Genomic DNA, 19,790 nt, shown 5'->3' on the forward strand with positions numbered 1-19,790 from the left:
ATGCTTTTTCTAATGAGATGGCGCATGAAACAGATTTCACAGTATTTAACATTTTCTACTTAAAAACACAGGCTTTAATCTTAAGGCCTGCATGCTATATGTTAAAAATAGAATGATTAAAAAAAAACATTTTAAAAAAGGAACTTTACAAAAAAAATCTTCTTTGACCTTTCTTTCCTGTCTTGTACACTTCTTTTAAATGAGTTTTCATAAATGAAAATGTGCACATATATAGCAAGTTAGATTTTTATACATCCTTTTACAAGGCAAAGAACAGGACTTTCAAACCTGATGACAAGCACACAGGAAGTGACTTTTAATTATTGTATTTGTATTTTTAGCTTTTGTTTCTTAAATTAAATAAACCTTTTTGGCAAAAACACATAAGGCTGGCAAACGTGGGGATTTATTGCTATACCCCTGAGCTGGCAGGAACCATAGAACTAAATTTAAAGTCATCCCCCTTTAAGGCAACAAAAGTTATTACAAGACATCAGTCTTCTTGGTTTAGTGATAAATTACTATGTGCTAAGGGGATAAAGCGTATCTTAAAAAAGCTTGCACAGGTTTTAGTAGTCATGGCAACAGATGTGCACAACATCACTCCTTTGCTTATCAAAATCACAACTGAGCAGGGGGGAAACACCTTATTAGGTATATTCAAAGCTTTAATTGATTCGGTTATGACTTTGATAGATTCAGTAGTTTCATGTAACTAGCATGCTACAATCTTTAACATAGTACACTATGCTATTTGTTAAAATCAGAAAAGATTGAACTTAACCTGTGAATTACCTTCAGAGATTGAAGTTACCTTTAAACAGCATGCTATGAAGACAGTTCATAGCATACTCAGGACTGTTGTAAAATCATTTTCAGGTTGAATTACAGAACAGGTTCATTCAGGTAATACCTATGTATTAAGCAAATAATCTTGAGACTAGCACATAGCTCAGTAAAACTCAATATACAAGTTTGAACTGAAGCTGAGGGGAGAAAAACAGAGAAAGCCCCTTACTAACTTGTAAGTATATCAGCTCGCAAGCCCAAGCATTCCTATTATAAATGATAGCTCTGCCACATTTCTAATCTCTAAAAAAAAAAAAAAAAGAAATAAAAAACCAAACAAAAAAAAAAAACCCAACCAAACCCCCCACAAATGTTAGGAGCAATGAAAAAAAAAAAAAGAAAAATCTATCTCCAAAGGAGATTTGTCTCTTTTAGAGAACAAGACTGAAATTTCTCATTACCTCATGCTTCGTGTATCCCATCCTCGAACAGTGGTATCATTGGCTGTTGCAATCTGTGTACAATTGTGGTGTGGACTCCATCTTCCAGAAGTAAATTTTAATTGTCCTTTCCCTTCCAAGGCTGCAGAACTAGACAGCTAAAATAACGAAACAAAGCTGGCAATGTTTCTAAAGGTAATGCTAAAATGAAATTAGTTCCACTGAAGACAAAAACTGCACAACAGCCTATTGTTCCAAGTGTAACAAACTACCAAAATCCTACGATAAAAAAATGGAAAAAAATAAAAGCTAGAGCTGATTTTGTATCTCACAAAGTAATTTTTACAAAAGCTTACACAGTGTAATGTATTCACAAATATAAGAAGTACCATACTACTTTATAAACTAAAATAAACAGTTTCACATTAATAGGGGCACCGTGCACAAATTTGTAGCTGCCTCAAACAGACAAATAAACACATGCATTTAGTTTCATGAACAGTGTTACAAGAATGTTTTGCTATGTCAAAATGCCAAATTTTATCTGTAGAAACAGAATTATAGTGTCAAAGACTCTTTGATAAACGTAAAGCAGCTTTTAAAAATAAAAAAAAAAAATCAAGACCCAGGTGCCCATGTCATCACATACATGCCTATTAATATAACAGCAGGTACTAGATCACAAATCTACAACTTGCGAGAATTAAAGATTTCAGTTCCAAAATCATGCTTGCATAACATTGAGCAACCAGCTCTGCATCTCCACAGTTAATAAGAAGAAGGTACAAAGTCATCAACTTTCTCTTTGAAGTTGTACAGCAAGTTATACTCCAATTCCACATGAACATGGGGAAAAATGAAGTTGCAGACACTGCGAATTACTTCTAATCACTTACTGAAACTGATTGTTTAATATCCAAAGGGGGGGTGGGAGGAAAACCAGAGTTTTTGCATTTTAGTAAAATATAAAATTTATACAAATTTCGAGTGGCTAGGCAGACACCAGACTTATTTGGTCACCTTTCACATGATGGTCGTATTTCAAAATGTTTCATTAAGAGGTATTTCACAAAAGTAGATTACTGCACTGGATCTCATTGGATCACTTTTCTCCTTTACCTAAATCCTAATACATCGTAAATATTCTATTAAATAGAAGAGTTCTCAGCAGAAATATTACACTGAAAAGAAAAAAACAAAACACTAAAACATACATACTGCTTACATAAACTTTAACTGACTTCAACAGAAAAATATGCTGTTATACGAGACTACTTAAATTTATTTGTACTTGGTACCAACATCCATTTCTGTATTTTGCTAAGTCTTCGCTATTACAGTTCCACCAAGAATATCATATTTATTTAGCATTCACATTAACAATCTAGAAATTACAACTCTTCTGTCACTGAAGTCTATGATACCTAAGTAAGTGTTGCCTTCCAAATTTTTTTTAAAAGAACGTAGAATTTCCAGCATGCAAGATCATATATTGCTGATGTGTTAATGAATGATATAACACTGTGGCCAAACCTACTCCTCTAGCACCATTCCTCCTCAAGTACAAAAACGGTCTGAAAGCCTTTCTACAACCTGCAGGTTATTAGCATTAAGAAAAATACTGCACAGGACACTGGATGCAGGATAATAAACTAAACTAGACACACACCAGATTCTAGCCACAAGAGAATATGCAGAGCTTGAGTGGGTCATTTCAAGAATTAAACTAAGTTTATTCAGCCAAGTAATCAGTCTTGGCCATACAAAGCTCAGACTTGGGGGAGAAGAGGGAAGCAAATGCTAACGCTGACAGTAAGATGGTGCCAACAAAAAGAGTATCTCTTATCAGGTATTTTTAAATTCTGTTCTCGAGACAGAAAGCGTTGTATATCCAAAATGTGACTCGAGGAAGAAGGTCTTTGTAAGCAGTAGATAATACTTTCTCCAGCATTCCATCCATATTTTATTTTTTAAGTCTTCATTTCAACTTTTATCATGTAAACTATTATAAAAAGATATTATTTTTTTTCTTTTTAGTCAAAAGTTCAGGGGTGAGGCCAGCACACGTATCCTGCGCTATTTCTTAACAACACACATGAAAAAAAAAAAATCACATACATGTTAGATTGGCCAAGTCATCCTTGCCTTCCCAAGCAATTCTTATGTACTTGCAGGAATTAAATGACATCCTTCCTCGTATGGATGTCCAACTATGTATACAGCCAAGTTCCCAATCAACTCATGGTAGACTTCTGTTAATAAAATGAAATCCCAGGAGTTACTGAATAAGGTTTTGTTCAATGTTCTTTTGCATGTCTTCTATGAGCCTGAAAGGAACTGCACGAATTTAAAGGAAAGCTAAGAGGTAAGGGAGGGAAATTTTCATAATAAAAAGGAATCCGTACATAACAGAAGGAAGTCTGCAAGTCTCCCTCCTGAAAATCCACGAAATGAGCTTAAAGGAAACAAAGCTGGTAGTCTGGAATCACAAATACAGGTTCAAAAAAACCCTAGCTTTAGTTTTAATTCATACCTAAATATACAGACAGGTAAGCAAGCTTTTTTGAACTCTTCCCTCCACTTCTTTAAAGGCAGAAAAGTTGACTACACAAGGAAAGGAAAACATGACAAAGTCGTATTTTAGACATTAATCTCACATCAGGATTTGGGTTTGTGCTGCCCAGAAGATGAAAACATGTAGCTCTAAGGGCCTCACTGGATATTGAAGGAAAACAATTCACGGTAATATTTTATAAACACAAAATGTGACTTACAGTAAGAAAAAAAAAGGAAGTGACTAAGATCCAATGTCTACTTTTAGACAACAGAATTAGCTATTGTTCTTGCATCGTGCAAGGATCACACATTGACTTTAGAAAAAGGTATGGACAAAATCATAGAATTAGAATCATAGAATTGTTAGGGTTGGAGGGGACCTTAAAGATCATCTAGTTCCAACCCCCCTGCCATGGGCAGGGACACCTCCCACTAGATCAGGTTGCTCAGAGCCCCATGCAGCCTGGACTTAAAAACTTCCAGGGATGGGGCTTCCACCACCTCTCTGGGCAACCTGTTCCAGTGTCTCATCACCCTCATGGTGAATGCAATCATGAACAGTGTAAAATGGTTATCAGAATATGGATGGATTTAACACTGTTCTTAAGTGGATCAACACCTAAAGCTGGTGACATAAGACCAATAATAAGAGGGCAGTATGATATTATACTACAATTGCATGAGAACAATGATATGAGATAAAAGGTTCTGAAAAAAATTAAGCAACGTAATATGATCGGAACAGAACTGTGTATGTTATCCTCCATGAAGGAAGGGGTTCTACAAAAGTAAAGTATCTGAATATGAAAAAGTCTATTTTTTTTTTTTCTACTTTTGAAGGACTGATTTCTGTGTATTCAAGTGAAAACATCAATTACTCCAACTTATTTTTAACAATACATCAGTAAGGACTGAGATGTCTTTCTCTGCTTCAAATTCTTATCTCATAAGGACTAATTTGGAAAGAGGAAAGGGTGGGCAGTATTCTTAAAAAAACCAAACCCCAACATATGTTAACCTCTAGAGGGTACAGAAATTATCTAGAAAAAATACAAGCAGCATGGAGACAGTGAACCAATTGTTCATGCTCTCTTCCATAAAAAGAGCTATGGGCCATTGAACGAAACATGTAGAAGTCAGATTCAACAGTAAACAAAAAAAAGGTGCGCAATGGACACCTTGACAAAAGACACTTGAATGCATAAAGCTGACTTATAACCAAGAACAGAATAGGAAAGTATTTGGAGGAAACATCTATTAAGGGTTACACTAAGAAGACAAACCCAACCAGGCTCAGAGAAATCCTTGGACCGAAGAGAGTAGAAGACTGAGTGTTAGGGGCAAAATATCCAATACATTTGCTCCACTGAACTTTTCCTTGAAGTCTGATATGGGCACTGTTTCAAGCAGAATACTGGAGCTGGATGGACTCAGGTACGGACCAGCGTAACCATTCTTAGAACTGAGCAGCATGAAGCAGACGAATGGTAGAATTTTTCAACTCTTCTATGAGGGGGGCTGAACTTTTCTCCTCTCACAACATATGAAAAACAATGCTAGAAGACGAGTTCCAAAGTTCTATATATTTCTCCATTAAATGGTAACTGAAAACATGTAGTTCCGTTTCCTCAATAAACTATCTTCATCTAATAAATAAGTTTTTATATGCACAACTTGGGGGGTTGGGTGTTTTTTGTTTTTTTTTTTTTTTTTTTTGTTTGTTTGTGTGTTTGGGGATTTTTTTGTTAATGTATAAACTAATTCTAAGGTAGAATGGCTAAAAACTAACAATTATGTCATGCATTTGGAAGGTCAGTTTTTTCCCCTCAAACAGACTTTGACACAAAACATTAGAAAACATCTTCCAAGAACAGTTTTGGGTTTTGGTTTGTTTGTTTTGGGTTGTGGGGGTTTATTGTTTTGTTTTGGGGTGGTTTGTTTTTTTTTACTTTTTAACCATATTCTCATCAACTGGAAACGGGTCACAATTCTGTTCATGCTGAAGATTGTGTGGAGATCTCAAGACAGCCTCAAGGAGATGTCCTTGTAATAATGACAGTAACAAAGCCATCGAAAGACTACTTTGAGATCCAGGTTAAGAAGGAATGAGTGTTGTTCTGGCTTGTTATTGACAGAAATAGAAGTATTGATGAGGACTTTAAATTCATTGAGTTAAATTGCTCCCACTGCAGGCAACCATGCCATGTAGTCCTTTCATAAATGTTCTTGTCTCCTGAACCATCTTACAATCATTTGCCTTTTCAAATAGCCTCATCATACTGGAAGCCGAGAGTCATTCTCAGAATAGGCAAGTAATAGAATCCACATGTTTTTAAATGCTGAGTTTCTATGGCACAGCAAGAAAATATTTTTATTCCTTAAACACATGTTTTCTGCTTTATACTACAAGAATTAAACTAAACGTGAAGTTCATCCTCTGAAATACATTGTTGCTCCTATATACTGATGATGTGTTCCAAGTTTGTCATCAACAATTTTCATCATTTCACTCCTATGCTATCATTAAGGAGTCCATTAAACAAAATTGATCCCAGCACCAACTCTTTAAGAACTGGTCTTCTATCCTCTTTCTGATCCAGTAATTTCTCTTTCCTTTTTCTTCAGACAGTTTTTTGCCCTCCTTTAATTAATCTGTGTCTATTCTAGTTGCAGTAATTATGGGACACCACAAAGTTCTCCAACTGAAGCCCACGATGTGTTTCCTGCCTTGAGAAACAGCAGCCATCTTGCCAAGAAAGCATTTCATGCTTATTCCTAACATCCTCCTATATTTGGATACGTCACTTTTCTCCAGAGAGAGTGTGAAATCTTCTCCACAAAACCTTCTGTCTTGCCTGGAATGCCACTGCCAGGTATTTTCTGTTGTTCTGAATTAAGATCACCTATAGGTTAAACACTACTAAAGAATCCAGAATGGCTAAAAAATCTAAAAGGAATCAAATTAATCATTTGAATAAAATGATCAAAACCACACCTCTACTCCTCCCCTTTGTAAAAACATCAGGCAAATAGAAAAATATCTATATTTTAACATCTCCAACTGCACTCATCTGCCGTTCCAAACCATACTGCGTTTACCCAGGAAGAGTTCTAGTGATTTGGTGACATCCAACCTAAAGTCTGTATACCGAAATATTAACTGTTGTCTTTTCAGCAGAATCTACCCAGACCTTGTGGATTGGTTGGGCTTCTCTTGGGTTCAGCTAATGATTATAAATGACAAAGAATAGCTAATTTAATTGCAAAAGGTAATGATGCAGGGAGCATAAGATTGGTTTCACCCCAGAAGGTAATGTCCTCAAAACAATAATAAAGGGAGTGATCAAAAGGAGAGGAAAAGCTTGTCTTAATGCAAATATAGGCATATATTCCTATATTAAATACTGTAATGAAGAAAAAAGTTAGTGAAAAACATTGAAAGGGGAAAAAAAACCCAAACAAACACACAGAACTATATAGTATGTTTCAGAAAGATTTCAGAAATACACAGAGGTTTATCCTAGGCCTGAAAAAGTCTGTTATACTGGACTTTGGATTGTCATCATTTCACTTCCTAGAAAGTCTAAGGTAGACATCTTAAGGAGACGTCTTGTTTAGTTGGACTCTGGTTAACTCAGGAACCCACAGACACGTTTGAGACAAATTTGTTGCAGACAAAAATTCAACAGAAATGCAACGATACCAATCATCTTTGAAGAGATTCACCTGGCTTAAGATTTAGATGCCTGGAGATATGTTTTCTGAGAGTCAAATTTCCATGGACTTTCACTATTAAACTACACTTTAAAAGCAGTCACTGACTCAGTGATGAAGCAAATATCGTCTAAGGGTAACTCAAAATTGCTAAATCAGAAGACTGATAATAGTAAACAGTTATTTCCAGGCAAAATTTTAATCATAAGCAATACTAATTTACAGTGCACTCACATGAGATACTAGATTATTTGAGACAGAAAAATAGAAAAATCAGCCAAATTCTATACCAGGTCTCCTGAAAGCCTGACTGTAAACTCTAAATGACATTCCTAACTTCTGCAAACAAAGGTTTTTAACAGACCTTTCAAAATACTCCTATTTGAAGATGTCAGTCAAGCATTGATATATCTACTTTCATAATCTTAGCTTCATTAGATGAAGCAGGTTTTTTAATGCAGAATTTCACTTTTGTTTTTCTTGTTTCCTTGTATCAAATATAAGCATATAACAAACGTCACAGATTAAATCCTCTTAGTTCCTTTATCACTTTGCCTTCTGGAGTCTTTATTTTGCAATCAATATTTGATGCAGTACAGGCATATTTTAAAAGTAACAGAATAACAGATATTCCAGGTAAGGAACGCTAATTGAAATACTAAAGGGATCAGCAAACTGAAAATTGCTTTGAGGACAGAAATGCTGATTTCCAAAATCATGCTGAAATTACGGAGATTGATGAAGAGTCTCATCCTCTCCAAAATTATGCAGATCGCAATTCTAGTGATGGAAGGAAAGAAAACGGAAGTCATAGTTACACTCACCAATATTTGTGTGTCGGAGCAAGGAGGTTTGTTTTGAGGAAAGTAATAGTAGAAGGAAGACACAACGTGCAAAATTTTAGTAAATAAATTTGAGACAGTTACGAGAAAGTGGTTGGGACAGTGAAAAAACTAACTAACATTCGAAAGAACTTTAGCAAGAGAGGACAGAGCTGCCCAAAGAGAGAAAGGGAAAATGCTAAGTAGTCTAGCAATCCCAGCACTTCAAAGAGACATGGAGTTATAGCACGGAAGCAGTATCATCTCCAAAAACAGTTTTTCACCAGGTTTAAAGAAGGCTTTCCAAAATAGTCTGTGTGTTATTCAGGCATCAGAAAATAAATCCTGACTAATATAGGAGTAATGCAGATCCAGTGGATACAATGCTACAGACAAGCTCCTGGAGGCCAGCCTTCAGAAACTCTCAACATCAGTTTGATAAAAACAAACACTACTTTGAAGAAGCCTTGGAAGGTAACATAACACTGACTGAAGTTCCAGGCTGGAAAAAACCCTAAAGTTTCCTCATCTAGTGAAGGAACCCAAAGGGCTTAATTATGACCATAAAAGATTAAACTATATTACATTACAGTGATACTTTGCAAAAATCTAGCAAAATAATAACTTAAGACTTCACCTATTTGCACACACTCAGATCATACAACAGGGAAGAGTTTATGGACACAACGTCTTGACTCCTCAAGCAAATGCCAGTTGAAAAGTCTGATTCTGCAGCATCCAAAAAAAGAAATTAACCCAGAACAAGTCAAACTGGGGAGTTAATTCAAGAAGTGACAATGGATCATCTGAATAATAATATCCTTGACATAACCAGTTTCCATTTTCAAGGGTAGACACTGACCTAAATTACTCTATCCAGAAACACTCAAAGTTTTCTATACACAATCTATGTCATTATATATAAACAAATTTTTTTGTTTATCTAAGAGGTGTCATAATTGGACAGAAATCTATGTCAATGACACCTTTTCATGTATGTTCCTGTTTATATATGTTCCTGAATAAGGTTTTAACAAGTGAAATAATCTGAATAGACAGTATAATAATAAATTAAATTAATACTGAGAACTCAAAGCAGATCATAGTAAATAGAGAAATTTATATTATGCTTATACATAAAAGGAGCAAGAGCTGCATGGTATTAACCAACATAACTTAATATACTATTATCTGAATTCAATAACCTTTATGCTTTACTGATCACAAATTTTACCAAAATAGCATTGCTTTATTTTAGATTATTCACTATAAAAATCAGTAGGAAAGTAAGGGGAACTCTAGAAAAAGGAAAATATTTAACCCCTAGCAACAGATACAAAATACTACTCTTAAACAATCATATTCAAGACAACTGATAGAGTACTTATTTACCCCACCCACATTAAAGGCAACAAGATATTTCTGAAGGTATAGTTAAAAGATTAGCAAGTTCTAGGCTAGTGAATGTTGTTTGTACTATGTTCAAGTGTATCATGATTTGTTAAAAAAAAATTCTTACCACAGCTTTGGCTGAACTTTCCTGTAAATCCCACAATAATATGTTATTATCAGCCAGCGAAATAATCTTTTTACCGTCTCCCATTGGTTCCCACATAACACTGTAAAACAGAAAACGAAAACAAACAACCTAACATTAAAACCAATCAGAATTTGCATTAGAAAGCCATTTTAACTCTGTGGATCTAATCTGTTCAAAAACACTTTAAATCATACTCCTTATGGTTTCCTTCAGCTGAAATCTGTCCCATATTTTAAGTGCAAAATCTGCCATTAACTAGCAATCTAGCAATTTTTTTGCACATACCAAATGAACATTATTGCAGCATTAGTTACTTAAAAACTATGTGACAGTAAACTTAGGCTTGCTTATGGAATATTTTAGTCAGTACTAATGTACGCATCCTTTTCTTTTTCTTTTGAGTGCCCTTTGACATCCCATCCAAATCTGTCAGAAAAGGAATGTCACTCAGCTTCCCTAGATACTAGCCTAACTGTAAAACAAGAGCTTCTTGAAATCCTTACTCTATTTGTCGTCCATTTTGCATATTGAATCATACAGCAAGCATGCAAAACAGTGATTATGTCATTGTAGCAGTTGATAGAGTAGCCTTGAACAGCACAAAACGCTGGGGTGGAAGGCCCCTCAGGCCTTATTGATACGGGCTTAAAAAGAACATATGGTTCCCTCCTTACTGGAATAATGTAGCTAAATTTGAAATACTTAGCTAGGTTCAGTTTGATAAAAGGAAGCCTTGAGACGTTGTATCCTTGAGTAGACTAGACAGGGAGAGATGCTAGAATAAGCTAGTTTTGTGAAAACAAGAGTTGCAAACTAGGCCAAAAGACTAACTGAGTATGCACGAAGATGGAGTTCAATCAGCCGACACGGTGAGGAAGACTATCGACGACCACCAGAGGACCCTGGAAGACCACCAATGGACATGGATGTGCATGCATCAAGGACATTTACATATATTAATGAGTTCTAGGTGATAATATGAATATGTTAATCATTTCTGGGAAATGTAATTAATATGTATATTCTGATTGCTTATAACCTTTGTAGTTGAGCAACTCGGCGCGCGCACTAGGTGAAGTGATTCCCTGTGCGCCCAGCGCTGCAATAAAGAATGCCTGCTTTATAACACTCCAAAATTGAGTCTTAGAAAGACCTTAATCGCTGGCTTATGGTATCACAGTCATTCTGCATACATACACAGAAAAAAAGACCTTGACGTACACTCAACTTCTGAGTGCTTTAGCTTTAAACTTCGGTTCTTCCTATGTAATGTTGTGCAGCCTTTCTGAAGGTGCACCAAAAATTGTAAGCCTCAGAGCTTTGATGCAAACCTCTTCCAGATCAAGAGCTGTCATCATGACTCAATCAACGTATACTTTTTCCCTGTGATTCACCAGTTTCGTGCTATATATGAAGGAATGCAAGAAAGCAGTCCTCATCTCTAGTTGTGCCTATGAGAAGCAGTATATTCAAGCCAGTCAGTATGGGCAGCACAGCTAAGTATAGGCGCTACAACAGTAAGGTTAAAGGAATAATACTTGTCATTTGATGAGAATAGGCTTCCATATGCAACACTTTTAAAAGAAAGTTGTGCAAGCTCACAATCATCTTATATTGACACAATATAGCTGAAGGCAGAGATCACAGCTTTAGTATCAATAGCTACATTGAGAAACTTATTTCCATCTCTAGAAAAAAAAAAATATATATATTCAAAGGCATTTGATATGCTTTTCTCATCCCCAGTGCATATATGAAGAAGTACCTCTTGAGGTTTGTCAAGAGCCCATCACTAAACATAAGTTTTCTAGTCTATTTAGTTTTTTGCATGAATCAATTCAGCATCTGTACTGGAGAAGAAGAAGGTGAAAGAAGAAAGAAAGAAGATGTTGGGCAAGTGAGCCCAACATTAGGCAGCCACTAGCTACTTTCCTAACTCATGCTGCATACAACGCATGGTCTTATTTTTTCCCCAATTTTACATTATTCTCACCTTCCTAAGACAGTGGGTATGACCCAGTCGGCCTCAGATCTAAGTCAATGAACTCATCTAATCTTATGGTATAAAGCACAAGGAAAAGAAAATAGGAAATTGCAGGTAAGAGGAAGAAGTGACATTGTCATTTTTTCACACCGTTAAGTGAAACACAATCTCAGTTATTCTCAGCTGATCCCTTCCTCTCAAAATCCTCTTGCTTCTTCCACGAAGAGTTTCATTGCTTTTTACTCTGCACTTTTAGTGAAACAAGCATTAGATATACAGGCAGATGACTGCCCCTGTTTGCTGTTATAGAGAAGCCAGACTATGCAGAGAAAGAACTATGCCACAAAAAAAAAAAAAAAAAAAAAAAAATTAACACCAAGTAGATGAAAAAGCTAGAACTATAACTAAAAGGGTGCGTTGGCTGACTCCCCACCCATCGAACTTTTCCCTAAGGCAATGGAGCAGATCAGAGAAAGGACTAGCTTCTGCACCTATTTTCTGCTGGAACCATGACCTGCATCCTTATTATGTCATCAATCCATGAGAATTAACTACTTATAGAAGTTGATTTGTAACGAGGTCTCTTGTATTAGGACAAAATCACTTCATTTAGCACATTAAGCTACCATCATGTTGTTAAATGTATTTTAACAAGGACTTGGAACTACAATGATTCTATGATTTGCTTTAAATTGGGCTGGTTTGTCTGTAGAATTGCCAATCTTATTTTCAGAAGTGTTTCCTGTTGAAGTTGCATGGTACAACTTGGAAAAAACTTACAAAAAACTGAAAATGCGTGTTGATAATAAAAATGATGAAGTAGTTTCCACGACACGTTCAACCATTATTTCGCCCATAATAACGAGAAGTAACCAAGTAGCACTGGCATGGGTATTTCAGAATTTCATGTAGTTCTGCTGCACAAATATACCAATTAAATCCTTCAGAGAGATGAAAACATTTTATGAACATGTATAACAGGATAAAAAAAAAGAATGCACTATAACCTGCAAGCGATCATAGACAAACTTCCACAACTTAGCTTTCTAAAGTGAAATTTAAAAACATCAGGATCATCACACCACTGAATAGGTAACTAAGAATTTTTCAAGTTGATTCTGATCACATTTATTTATTCTAAGTCCATCATTTTTCTTACATATTGCTGAAAGTATAACTGGCATTTGGTGTTGATACATGCAGATATAACTTTAATTGTAGACAATGAACTCTGTTTTGACCAATTAACTCTTTAAGAGTTCGTCCAGCCAGAGATCAATATTCTTTATGCCTGTTGATGTATTTGCACCTTTCCGGCACTGATCATTGAGCTTTCAGTTGTAAAAGCTAGATTGGAAGTACCGTCTTTGATGTTTTCAAAGATAGGAAGAAATTTCACATCTTCGAGTGTCACTGAGCTTCAAGGTAAAGAATTAAAGAATTGTAACAGCTGAATACTGTGTGCTAATTAGATCCAATTATAACCCAGGTGACATACCTTGGAATGAAAAGGTCTCTCCACATTCACTCTATCCTTGCGAGATGCCCATTTTGCTTTTATTTCATTTGTCTTTTATGAAAGTTCATTGGTTTATGGGTGGGGTTCTAGTGATCATTCAGGTTTTACAGTCTAAGCAAACACTACTCAAATCACTCTTTGTAACATGTTTGGCTGTATTCTGTAGTCATGCCTGAATGCGTCATGGTTTCATCTGGGATGAAGTTAACTTTCTTGCTAGCAGCTGGTGTAGTGCTAGGTCTTGGATTTGGGATTGGAAATAGTGTGGACAGCACACTAGTATGTTTAGTTGTTGCTAAGCTCTTTTTGCTCCTCACACCACACTACCAACAAGAAGCTGGGAGGGGACACAGCTGGGACAGCTGACCCCAACTGACCAAAGGGATATGCCATAGCATATGACATCATGCTCAGTATATAAAGCTGGGGGAAGGAGGAGGAAGGCGGGACCATTTGGAGTGACAGTGTTTGTCTTCCCAAGTCACCATTACGCATGGTGGAGCCCTGCTTTCCTGGGTATGGCTGAACACCTGCTTGCCCATGGGAAGCAGTGAATGAATTCCTTGCTTTGCTTTGCTTGCGCGCGCAGCTTTTGCTCTGCCTGTTAAACTGTTTTTATCTCAACCCACAAGTTTATTCCTCACTTTTACTCTTCTAATTCTCTCCCCCATCGCAATTGGAAGGAGTGAGCGAGCGGCTGTGCGGCCCTAGCTGCTGCCTGGGGTTAAACCACAACAGAACGTTAAACATGAAATACCATGGAGAAGGAAGAAAAAAAAAAAAAGAAAAAATTACTGGTTCCTTAAAAAAACTGGCTTTCAAAGCACGATACAAATTTTAGAAAAACTGAAGTTTCCACTTAGAATAATTTTCAGACACAGCAGAGGTGGTGATAATCTTTAAAAAGGAAAACAGATAAACCAGGCAAGACCATTTTCCTCAGTGTGCCAACAGTTGCTGATGCTTACAGTTTTCGGAAATGGACAAGATAATTGTCAAATTCACAGCTGCCTCTCAGAAACTGAGTGTCAACTTCACGGCTGCTCTTTAGATAATCTATAAACAGCAGACAAGCAATTATATTTGTTGCCTTTTACCCTATTTTGTTATCATTTGACTCCTGATGCTTCAAATTAGCTTCTAGCTAGTAGCTTCTGGTAAAAAAATTAAATCCTACAGAGAATGTTTTCCTAGTAATGAAAAAAGAGAATTTAAAATATTCACTCAAATGCACACATGAAAGGACTCTATTATCTGTGTTTTATGCTGAAAAGATAGTTAACACCATCATTTATTAACGTACCGAGCTTTTACAAATGAACAATTCAAAGTTTTCTGTTATAGACTAAAGAAGAATAAAGCAACATACAAATGCTTTCATAGATGTGAACTGCAGTCCAGTCACAATGCAAGCATTAACTACTGCTTAACCATAATTATAGAATTGACAACCATTTATTTCTGTAAGTGGAAAAATTTTGCTAGACTGAAAATTCTTATGCACTGCAAAATGGAAAATACACCCAAACATCTGGTAACTCAGCAGAACATCCTGCAGCCTCCATGTAGCCCATCATAAAAACTCATGCATTATCGATGCAAATATCCTGCCTTCTTTGCAGTACAATGATTCAAATTTAAAGGCGGCTCTACTAATCGGGTGATTAGAACATTATTCTAACAGGAAGGAGATCAGACCGAGGACAACGTGGAACCCACAATTCTTACTCCTTACCCAAGTGCTCTACAGAGCGACCACATTTCTGAATGAAAACAGCTCTGGCTATTCTGTAGTGTATTGAAGTCCATGCTGCAGGAAGCACATGTAAGTTATACTTTGTCTCAAAAATCTCATGAAGATATATTTTGGTGTCCAACTCTTCAAGACACAATAAAACAAGAACCATAGCTTCCTAAAAAAACTGAAAGAAAAGCTGAGTTTATTTTAGGTGCCTTTTTAGCTAAGAGCCTGCTGAGAAGAATGAAAAATTAAGTTAAAGATTCCTTTGGACAAGAAGCCCAAAGACAGCTGGGCTTTATTCTGGTTCTTAAATTATTTTTACATTCAGAAAAATAAAACTGCTGTACAAATGAATACACAAATATCCCAACAAGAAGGTGACACACAAAAAGCACTTGCCTCTAAAAGTGGTTTGGTTTTTTGGTTTGTTTTTTTTTTTCCTTAAGTTGTCATACTACGGTGTTGGCAATCCCAAAAAGTCTTTTGGAAAAAAATCATAAGGCAGAATGCAAAATAATAAAGGGTCATCCTTGATACTCACTGCATTTCCTTGTCTACTGCAGCTGCGATTAAACAAGATTATAGTGAGAAAATGAATTGTGATTCTTGCTTTATGGCCCAATTAATTTCAGCAGTGAAGAGGTATTTATGTATATATAAACATAATGAAGACAGTCTGAATCCTAGGAGTTCACGATCTAACAGAAAGCATGGTAGTGAATTTGTTACGAGAAAGCAAGATGTAGGATTCAGTGATTTTAAATAGGAGCTCCTAAATATCCATTTTGTAGAAACAACTATTAAATTCCTTTTGAGCTGTTAATGATTTAAAGTGATGACCAACAGGTGACAGTCTCCATAGCTGATTAACAATCTCGGACTTTTGTCATGCTGGCCATGGGTTTGTATATTAATAATGCTTAAAACAGCAGAGCAAAATCATGCAAATTGATTATACAAACTCTATATGAGAACTAAACTGACAAAAACTGTCACTGGTAACAGTTGAAGTCATGAAACATTACAGATGGGAAACAACATCTCTAGTCTGTAGTGTAACCAACTGACCTACATTCTGTAGACACTTGCAGCACAATAAGAACAAAGCACGAACAAGCTACGCAACCAAACAGGTGAAACAGTAAATAGCAAGACCTACTTTATAGAATGGAAGCCATGACTAACCTTTTTCCGATTTAAGACACCAGTCAACCATGTTCTACTGCCTTTATTTTTGAAGCCCTAACATACACAAGTTCTATACATGGACAGTTCTTGAAGAGCGTGTCGTGAGAGTTCTAACAAGTCTGACCTAAAATTCTTCAGATTGCAGTAAATGAAGAAATCCTAAATTCTTTTCCATCAACTTGTGGGTGAAGCCGATTCCTTCTCCTGTGTTCGGAGAAATAGTCCACATGAAAACTCCTCAGAGTAAGAGACCCATGGGTAGCACTAATTGGAATCCATGCTACAAAGTAGTTTTGTAGCATGGTCTTATCAAGGTCATGGAGGTTCTCCATGTTCATTTGGTATTGCAGACAAGTCCTTACAGTTGATTAATGGTATTACGAGGCTAATTTTGCCTGTTTGTTGTCACATGTATTTATTCCAGACAGATGAGGAATATTAATTCATCTTTCCAGAAAAGTTATGCTTTCAAAGATATAAAAGGTATATACTAGATTTTTTTAGGACGCTGCCTTCTCCTCTAACGTCTGCCTCTTACTAGCATATCCAACATATTACTAGATATCCTGGATTTTTGCTCAACTTTATGCTTGTTGGGATAGACTGTTCTTGACCTTGGAGGAGGTGGTCCTTGAATATTAAACAGCTTTCTTGGAACCCTCTTCCCTCCAGGGCCCTATCACATGGCACTTATTCAAGTAGATCCCCGAAGAGGCAAAAATCTGCTGTCCTGAAGTCAAGGGATGTGAGCTTGGTTTTTGCTCTGCTCCCTTCTCTCAGGACCCTAAACTCCACCATCTCATGGTCATTGCAGTCAAGGCTGCCTTTGACTTTCCCATGCACAACCAGATCTTCCTTCTTTGAGGTCCAGTAGAGTATGTCTCCTCACTGGCTGTTCTGTCACTCAAGTCAGGAACTCCCTGGACTCCTTGTGCCCTGCTGCGCTCTCCCACCATCAGATTCCAGGGTGGTTGAAGTCACCCACAAGGACCAGGCCCTGTAAATATAAGGCTACTTAGAGCTGTCTGCAGAAGGCCTCATCTAGTTGCTGTTCCTGATGACGTAGCCTACAGCAGACACTCATTACTGTGTCACCTGTTGCAATCTGCTCTTTAATCCTAACTCAGAAGCTCTCATTTGGCTCCTCCATCCATCCCCAAGCAGAGGTCCATGAACTCCAGCAGTTCTCTCACACAGAGGATAACTTTCCTTATCATCATCCCAGCCTGTACTTCCTAAAAAGCCTCAGTGCTTTTCTCACTTTTGTCTACAGCTATTTTGTCTGTCCAACCTGAGTAACCAACAAAAGAATTATCACATACAGACAATGCACTTCCTAGTCTTTTAAGTGCTGTTAAATAGAGACACAAAAATATCAGGGTACAGAGAAGAGACTATAACCCCTGGCTTCCCCTGTTCTAGTGATTTCCATTAGGGTGGAAGTTACAGCAGTGGTTTGGTTTGACCACAGTAGTACTGTTAAAGACTAAGGTGTCTTCAATTAAGATTACAAAAAAAAAAATGCACTGTCACAGGGTATCTTCATAACACCTCTGCTATATAAAAGGTAGCTTACCAACAGATCTCCCGGTATTTTTGTTTGGTTGTTTCTGGGTGGTTTTTCTTGGGTTATTTTGTTGGTGGTGGTTTTGGTGGGGTTTTTTTCTGGTTTTGTTTTTAGTTGGTTTTGTTTGTTTTGTTTTTCATTTGTTTGGTTTTTGGTTTGGGGTTTTGTTTTGTTTTTTAAGTGAAACCTGGGGGGCTGTTTTATCCTCCTTGTTCTCTTTTTTTTCAGGGGGGGTGTGTGTGGGGTGTTAATAAAAAAGGTTATGCATTGTTTCTGACCTCCTATAAAATATCAAATACAGTCTAAAGAATACAATAGATTAAGAAAGTTAGTATTTCCTCAAAGTAATTAATATTGGATTATTTACAACAAGAATGCCTAAATATTACGGCAGAAACACTCACAAATAATACTCTAAGGCAAATATGCAAAACCCTTTTAACTTCATTATGTTTCATCCATGCCTTCCCATATTGCTCAAGTGCTAAATACGTGTCTACATATAGGACAGCTCTTCCAAAAGTTTTATTAAGGTTCTGTCATATTACCACGATTAATATTTTGCAGTAGTATTTTAATTATCCTACCGTTACTGATGGCTGAAATATCTGAGAATTCAATGGCTATCTTAAAACTTTTCCGAAGTTCTTTTTTCTTTTTGCAAGTATTTTAGAACAAGTCCATATAAGTATGTGTGCTGAGACAGCAGAATGCATTACAGCTGCAGGGTTTTTTTGGTGACATATCTACAATAACAAAAGGTCTGGAGTATATGCAGTTAAATTACTAGGAATGCAGTGCTTTGGCAGTGTAGTTTATGGTACCTGTTGAAATCTATATCCCATGCCAGAAAAAGCACTTTACTAAGCATAAAGCTTGTATCTGCTTGGAGGATTTGCAGATACTGTTACACAGACAAATCTTTCTAACAGTCTTAAGAAGAACTCACTGAGGAGCTGAAACCTATTTATTAATATGAAAAAGAATCAATTGACAACATGCTTTGGCCAAGAAATGTGGCCAAAGAGTCAAATAAGAACTATCTGAAAAAGTATGTACATTTTAAAGGTCTACATGAGTATTAAAAGTTGTTTTCACCTTCTTACTTAACAGGAGGAAAGCTTCTAAGTAAGGAGTTACACATTTCACATAACCAGACACTGATGACCAATTACTGTCACCCACAGCTAACTGCTATATACAATGAACAGCACATGTAGAAGAACAGAACCTCCCAGCACGTATATGAGTTTCTTCAATGAAATTGGACTTGGGGCGGGGGCGGGAAAACTGTGTGTAAAGCTAGGATTCATTTCCAAAGCAGATGGACAGAAGTCACATAACCTCTATCATTCTACAACATACTGCTCATGGAGCAGCTGCTGCCACGGACACCATTTCCATTCTGTTGCTTGAACAGGGCTTAAAAAGCCCCAAAGTGAATATTATGGATATGTGACATGCCATGAAAGAAACAACCGTCTTGTCCACCAAAGATCTGTGAGATGATCAACCTAGGAAAAAACTTTTCCGTAGTATGAATATTTGTCAAGAAAGCACACAGGGAGCTGTCAGGTAAAAGTCCTGCCCAGCCTCTGGAGGCCATACTATGCCAATAGCTTTTGCCATGTACTAACGTAAAGATTAAGGGCTGAAACAAGCTTATTTGTGAAAGAGCTAGAGTGGGCAAAAGCAATCTCAGCAGACTCATTTTAGAGGAAACATGTACCTGCTTTTGGGGGGGGGACAATTTGAGTATTTTCATATGGGATTTTTCAAAAGATGGGAACATAGATATAGCATATCCTTGCTAAAGTATTGCTGTTTGTAACAAACAGGACATCCACATGGTTGGACACGGAGAAAAAAAACCCAACAAAACAGAATATTGGTCCAAATACACTTCTCCAATTATTTGACACATGCCTTAG

The 19,790-nt window shown here is 36.6% G+C and overlaps 1 protein-coding gene across 8 annotated transcripts in view; it reads right to left on the reverse strand.

Moving 5' to 3' along the window:
- Positions 1-19,790, reverse strand: part of EIPR1 (EARP complex and GARP complex interacting protein 1) — a 105,777-nt gene that overhangs the window by 37,122 nt on the left and 48,865 nt on the right. For all 8 annotated transcript variants that reach the window (XM_054194153.1, XM_054194152.1, XM_054194156.1 and 5 more), the window contains 2 exons: positions 9,840-9,939; positions 1,251-1,387 (listed from right to left, as the gene is read on the reverse strand). In XM_054194153.1, the coding sequence (XP_054050128.1) occupies positions 1,251-1,387; positions 9,840-9,939 (237 nt within the window). The remainder of the gene's footprint in view (positions 1-1,250; positions 1,388-9,839; positions 9,940-19,790) is intronic.

This window comes from Rissa tridactyla, chromosome 3, assembly GCF_028500815.1.
Source record: "Rissa tridactyla isolate bRisTri1 chromosome 3, bRisTri1.patW.cur.20221130, whole genome shotgun sequence".
In the NCBI taxonomy this organism is placed as follows: Eukaryota; Metazoa; Chordata; class Aves; order Charadriiformes; family Laridae; genus Rissa; species Rissa tridactyla.